We start from the raw sequence: 7,188 nt of genomic DNA, 5'->3' as shown, positions 1-7,188 counted from the left end.
ATATAAAGAAGGGTAGTTTTAAAAATGGTCAACATGAAGGGGTATTTTTTAAAAGGGTATGGAAAAAGGGACATTTTTTAGAATGCCCCAAAAAAATTCTCCGCTCTACCAGCGCGGATTATTATCTAATTTATCATCTTGTAAAAATCATCACTAGATCTGAGTATTATGAGGAGGGCTGGACGTAATGAAATTGTATGTGGAGTCGTTCATGATAATCATATATTTTACATGTAATAAAATCTTATAAATTGACCATGTGTAAGAGGAATATGTCAAAATATCTATGAAGATAATGTAATTAACGACAAAACCAAATATTTTCTTTGCACTAATTTCTCTAACTTATTTGATTTTCATTTCTCATTTCTGACTTGACATAGAAAAATGAAGATTCTCAAAAATAACATCAAAATAAGTTTTTTTCCAAATTTAGCACAATATCTCTAAAAGTCTAAAATAGTACTATATTTCAAAATTAATCTTTCAAAATAAAACTCTAAATTCAAAATATTAAACTCTACCCCTCAAAACAATACAATAAATATGAAATTGAGAACCCAAACCAAATTTTTTTTTTTAAAATTAATTTAAATATTGTAATATGTTAAATAGTGATATTTTTGGAAATTTATGTAGTGTGTGCTATAATTGTCCAGAAAACTTATTTTAGTGCTATTTTATGATATTTCTCTAGAAAATAGTTTAATTTTTTCCTTTCTGACTTTACATAAAAAATAAATTATTTCCTTTTTGTTTTGATTATTTTTCTCCTTAGATTATTACGTTAGGTGAGATGTAAAACTTAGAAACTTTTTATTTTTCTATTTAAATGAGATTAATTTTTAATATGTTAGCCTTTCATTTTCTTCTGAACCAACAAATAGAAGTAGTTTGATTTCATTTTCCTTTTTTCGTTATTTTATAATTTCAATATGTATTTTTTTTTTTAAGTAATTGATTGCATAATTTTACTAAATTTAATTTGAAAATGGAAGAAATATATATATATATATATATATTTATTTGTTTCTCATATACTTCTAATTAAGTACATCTTCTTAAATTTAGAATTTTTCATATATAAATGTTAGTAGTTGGTTTGACAAAAAAAAATGCTAATAGTTGAAATTTTTTAACACTTGTTAAACTCATTTATCTGTAAAATAAATAATTTATAATAAAAACCAACCTTTAAAATAATAAGATATGTAAGTTTAATTCCTTCCTCTAGAAACCTCTCTTGATTCAAAACGGTAAGAAATCTACAAAAGAAACCACAGAGAAATCTCTCTATCTATCTCTACCAGTAAATTCCACTGATCAGCTTCTACTCGATTAGCTGATCAATCAATGATCATCATCTTATCAACAAATCGATCTCAATTTTGTGTAAATTGAAAGTAAAAAGACGACGACGGACGAACAAGACACTGATCAATCATCAAATCAAATGCCTCTTTTTTTTACTTTCCGTTCGAAGGTAATATCAATCGTCTTCGGTTTGTAACCTCACGACACTGCCTCGAACCGCTTCTAAATATGTAGTTTTGTCCTAATCTTAGACGAATTTAGGGTTCTTTGTAGTAATTACAACAGTGTTAGAGGACAAGCCTTGTCGGGTTTTTAGTTGAATTCTAGATCGGTTCTGTCATAATTTTCATCTGGGTTTTTCAATTCTAGTCTTGTGTAGTAGTAGTAGTATCAGTGTTATCACCCACTATTGCTATGTTTCAGTGGTGCTTTCTAAAAAGCTGAAATTGTTGACTTTTATGTTTCTTTGTCTTAAACTCCATGAAATTATTGTAAGCTTGGAATAAAAAAAAAAAAAAAAATTAGGTATTTTGTTGTTGATTCCTTTGTTTTTGTTTCTCTCTTTGTTAGTTTCATTGCCCAAAGTGGTTAGATATCAGGGCACTGAGTTATTATATAGCTCTTGTGGATGTTTATACTGGTGTACAAGATTTAAGAATGTGCTTGTTGGTTCTGTGAAATTGTCTAATTTGTATAATAATATATTCTCAGAAAGTGGTAAGATAGTAGAGATTGGCTAATTTTTATTTCTTTTATGAAAGTGAGTTGGGAGATATTTTGTTTCTCTTCTCTCGTTTTATTCTTCTTGCGTGTTTTTATTGTTGAGATATTTTGTTTTTGTTAGTTTTCTCTCTTGGAAAGTATTGGAGAAACTAGTGACTTTGGTTTATATGTTGTCATTTTCCAACGATCTGAATCCTGTGGGTAGATATTCTGATAATTTACTTACACCTTTTTTGACGTTAAAATAAGAAGACTGGTGCTTTGATGGGATGATGGGACATCATATTGCTAAGGTTTATGGTGTTATCATATACTACTAGTACGTCTTATCTTGAGAACAACGACCATGGAATCTCACCTGGGAAATGGAGTAGGCAGTTCGAGATCTGCCAAAAGTGTAAAGAACACTTCTAGTTCAGTTGATTGGTTGAGTAGAGATATGCTTGAGATGAAGATAAGGGACAAGACAGATGCTGATGAGGAGAGAGTAAGTTTTGCATCTCCTTTTTAGGTGTTTTTTTATTTCATCTTGAACTGTTGTAGCTTATCTTCCTTTCTCATTGACCACCCATCTATTGATGAACTAGTTTGCTATGTTGCAGGACAGTGAACCAGATATCATTGATGGGGTTGGTGCAGAACCTGGCCATGTGATCAGAACTACACTCCGTGGACGAAATGGTCAATCAAGACAGGTTAGATGGTCCAGAAAAAGTGTGTTTAGAATATTTGTGAGACGTACTGATCTTTATACAACTGTTTAATTTTGATTGACAGACAGTTAGTTACATAGCAGAGCACGTAGTCGGAACTGGTTCCTTTGGAATGGTTTTCCAAGTAAGTTTGATTATCTTTCTTGTTGTCTTGCTATTGTTTATGATTCCCAAACGTTTTATGTATCCTTGTGGTAGGCTAAATGCAGAGAAACTGGGGAGGTTGTTGCCATCAAAAAGGTTTTACAAGACAAGCGGTACAAGAACAGGGAATTACAAATTATGCAGATGCTAGACCATCCGAATGTTGTTTGTTTAAAGCATAGCTTCTATTCAAGAACAGAAAATGAAGAGGTTTATCTGAATCTTGTTCTTGAATTTGTTCCCGAGACTGTCAATCGTACTGCCAGAAGCTACAGTAGAATGAAACAGCTGATGCCATTGATTTATGTCAAACTCTACACTTATCAGGTGATTATTTCCTGTTTTTGATCTTTCTTGCTTCTCTTTATGTAAGCCTCATAAGTACCAAAATATTCAGTTTCTTTGATACAACTTTTCGTTAGAATTTGGAACTGTTGTACATAATTGATTGTCTCTATGCAAAGGAAGTGATGCTCAAAATTTTGTAGAACTCTTAACTTAAGTGTGAATCGAACCTGATAATTTTTTGGACATTCTCCAATGATCTTTGAGGATTTTATGTTAATGGGTACAGATTTGCAGGGGACTTGCTTACCTTCATAATTGTTGTGGTCTTTGTCACCGTGATATTAAGCCCCAAAACCTGCTAGTAAGTTTCACTTTTCTGTAAGCTACTTTTGTTTGATTTCTTTTTATAGTAAGGTCTTTGTCACCACACATAAGAGTTTTAAAGACACTAGTTTAGATATAAGACAGTGCTATTTCTACAAAGTTGATCATTATATAGTAGGTTGGATACTGAAGTGATCATATTTCGTTTTTACATGCCTGGAGAGTTTTAACAACGGGTTATGTATGCATCTCGCTAATGTTTATTTTCGTTACTCATAGTGGTACTGGACTTCTGTTCCGTAGTTGATTTCACTGGAGATGTTATTGGTTCAAGCAGGATGTTAAAATATAACCTTTAGGAAATAGTTTTGGTTTTTAGCTGGTCAGTGGTCAAATATTTAGAATCCTCTTTTCTTGTGATTTTACAAAGAATGAACTTATTTCATTAATGTTGCAGATGTCTAGACTCGCCGTACCTGCAATTGATTAAATTTTTCTTAGAAAATGTGGTATTGTTTAATATCAACAAACTTATACTTTTACACCTATTTTGATGTGCAGGTGAATCCACACACACATCAGCTAAAAATTTGTGACTTTGGGAGTGCGAAAGTGTTGGTAAAGTTTATCAGCTGTATAGCTCTTAGTGGTTTGTTTTTCCTGATTCATGCTTGGATTATGACGTGTCATGCTCCACAGGTGAAAGGAGAACCCAATATTTCTTACATTTGTTCGAGATATTACCGTGCCCCCGAGCTCATTTTTGGAGCCACTGAGTACACAACTGCAATAGACATATGGTCCACAGGTTGTGTGATGGCTGAACTGCTTCTTGGACAGGTTGGAGCAGTAATTTTGTATTAACTATATGATTTTGTGCTTGTTATTTTATTTCTTCACTCTCTTAGTCGTTTCTGCTCTTGTGGAATTTGTTATACAGCCTCTGTTTCCAGGCGAAAGTGGAGTAGATCAACTTGTCGAAATCATAAAGGTAGTATTTTTGCTATCAGTTCTTTTAGGGTTTAGTATTTACAAAGAAAATGACATATGTTAGAGCTGGCACTGATTAATAGTTGCTCACTGCTGATGATTCTTTTAGTTGGACCTCTTACATTTTTTCTTCATGGGATTTTAATTGTCATGCAGGTTTTGGGTACGCCAACAAGGGAGGAGATCAAATGTATGAATCCAAACTACACAGAATTTAAATTCCCTCAGATTAAACCTCATCCTTGGCACAAGGTATGCCGCTAGTCACCTAATCAATTGGATTCTAGGTGCAAATATCTGTCCAATCTTATCTCCGATTAGTGAGGGTGATCAATTAACTTCATAATTTCATATTTCATTCATCTGGCTCAAAGAGCAATTTGACAACCTTACTGAGAGACATGACTTAAGACGTAGTACTTTTTGAATGAAATAAAGTACTTCTGTTTAATCAATGGAATCTTTGTGTATAAGATCGTTATGTAAACAAAGAATTTGAAATCAATTAGTCTTCATAATCTTGGCTTTTCTCCCTTGTTTAATTTTCTAATTAGAAGAAGTTTTATTCAGCTGACATTACATAACTCTGTAGCTTGCTCTATATTATTCCTATCTTTTTTTTGTGCCCTGTGCTAAAATTTCGCTTTGGTGATCTTCTTGGTTTTTACAGCACAAAAATCATGTTTTTGTTCTTTTCAGGTCTTCCAAAAACGTTTGCCACCTGAAGCAGTAGATCTTCTTTGTAGGTTCTTCCAGTATTCTCCTAATTTGAGATGCACAGCGGTACACTATTCATAGTTTTCTCTGATTTTGTTACATATTCCACTTTCATATATTGCTTGGAATCAGAATCAGAAGCTAACCCATTTATAAATATGTCTTATGGTGTTCTGATAGGTGGAAGCTTGTATCCACCCGTTCTTTGATGAGCTAAGAAACCCAAACGCTCGTCTGCCAAACGGCCGGCCACTTCCTCCACTTTTCAATTTTAAACCGCAAGGTAAGGTACCCTTATTTTGCTTCTTTTTTTGTTGTTGTTAAAATTCTTTTTAGGGGACGAAAATTATTGGGTTGATCCCGACCTCAACTAGCTTGTAGGCTGCTTAATCACCTGATTTCTAATAGTCATACAATTATAAACCATAATCAACAATATTATATGCTCTTTCAGCAATGAGCATAGTTAGTAAATTGAAGTTAGTTATTTAGAATATAAGGACCGATGTGGGATTCTCTTGAGCCTTCTATAGAAAAAAAAAAAAGTCTTCTAATGTGTTCTTCATGGCGTTAAGATCCAAATTGCTCGTCTCTTGTAGTAATCACCACTCATTATTCATATGAATCTGTGATCCTTCGTCAGCTCGAAATCGGATATATATGTGTGTGTGTGTGTGTTGCATGAATTGATTGATAAGCTTGTGTCTTACAGAACTCTCTGGTATCCCTCCTGAAACTTTGGACCGGCTTGTCCCAGAACATGCCCGTAAACAGATCCACTTCATGGCATTAGACTCGTAAGTCTCTTCCGCGTTTTCTGTACGACCTATCGGGTGTTCTCTCCTTTCCTCTAAACTCTCTAGATCTCAGTCTTTGGGAAAAACCAGTAGAGCTCTCTCTGTAAACAGAAATTCACTGGAAAAAGAAGCAATGACTTTCTATTAAGGTGCTTGCACATCCTTTCTTGTGTCGAACAGGGCATGCGTAAAATGCAACACTACTTTGCTAGATAATGTTGATATAGAGGAAACAAACTTACATTCTACAATACTCTCAAGCCATAACACAATTTTTCAAAAAATTGTGAAACAAATAAATTTTTGTTTCAGTTTGGTTTATTTTCTCATGTGTACGAACAAGAATTAAACCAAAAGTCTATTACTCGAATTAGGCCAAACAAATTGTGAATGTCTTGAACCTTTAGGGGAAAAACAATGAAAGTAGACTAAGTAGTATCCTTCCAAACCAATGAGAACCAATTTGACACAGAAAGATTGATAGTTAAAAGACAAAAACAAAAACAAACAAGAAAGCAAGAAAGCGACAATGGGGATCAAACTTGTAAATCTTCTTGGTTCACTTCATCGAAAGACGATAGTCTCAAAGAAAAAGGAATCAGATTTGGGACATGAATAGAGCAACCTGACTGATGAGCCACTTCATCTCTATCCTAATCTTTCTGCACACATCTCCCCTCACAACATAAACGTAAGCTTGTTTATTTTTATTGCTGCTACAACACATGATGAAAGTCTTTCTGTTGGACATGGGCTGCGCCCAATATGTCGCTCGGCCCAACAAGACTCATTAATTGTGATTTCGGTCCAATTGAAAACAAGCCATTAACAATCCGCAAAGGGCAATCTCGGGAATTCACGATGAAAACTCTAGGAAACTCTAGGTCAACAATCGCCTATAAAAGGAAACATCACTTATTAGGATCACCAACCTGACTCGCGTACAAGACCCCGAGAGCAATACTTTGCGTCTAAAACCGATATTGTCTTTTGTATAATTCATTTCAGCTTTCGAGCTCGTCATTATTGGCTTGTTAGTTTTCCTGTGAACTGACAAGCTCAATCTTGACTCGTGTTATTGACGACCTCACGTTTTTATCGTTAATAAAAGAACCAGCTTCACTCTTTCCCCAAAAAACCTTTATTTACTTAGTGTTGTGCAATCCCCGGTACAAACA

The 7,188-nt window shown here is 33.8% G+C and overlaps 1 protein-coding gene across 4 annotated transcripts; it reads left to right on the top strand.

Annotated features, from left to right (window-relative positions):
* On the top strand, positions 1,226–6,261 carry LOC104787469 (shaggy-related protein kinase delta-like). Of its 4 annotated transcripts, XM_019246013.1 has the most exons (14): positions 1,226–1,483; positions 2,290–2,524; positions 2,640–2,732; positions 2,815–2,874; positions 2,949–3,221; positions 3,469–3,543; positions 4,068–4,124; positions 4,206–4,346; positions 4,447–4,497; positions 4,653–4,748; positions 5,196–5,279; positions 5,394–5,496; positions 5,926–6,010; positions 6,160–6,261. In XM_019246013.1, the coding sequence occupies exons 2-14, from the start codon at positions 2,384–2,386 to the stop codon at positions 6,224–6,226; spliced, it is 1,326 nt and encodes a 441-aa protein (XP_019101558.1). In that variant the 5' UTR covers positions 1,226–1,483; positions 2,290–2,383; the 3' UTR covers positions 6,227–6,261. The 4 variants fall into 4 exon arrangements, with proteins under 4 accessions (XP_019101558.1, XP_010511361.1, XP_010511360.1 ...); XM_010513059.2 differs by having other exon boundaries at positions 1,227–1,483; positions 5,926–6,261; XM_010513058.2 differs by having other exon boundaries at positions 1,227–1,483; positions 2,625–2,732; positions 5,926–6,261.

Source organism: Camelina sativa, chromosome 5 (genome assembly GCF_000633955.1).
Source record: "Camelina sativa cultivar DH55 chromosome 5, Cs, whole genome shotgun sequence".
Classification (NCBI taxonomy): Eukaryota; Viridiplantae; Streptophyta; class Magnoliopsida; order Brassicales; family Brassicaceae; genus Camelina; species Camelina sativa.
The sequence above is the reverse complement of the archived record's forward strand: the minus strand, read 5'-3'. Positions and strand labels throughout refer to the sequence as shown.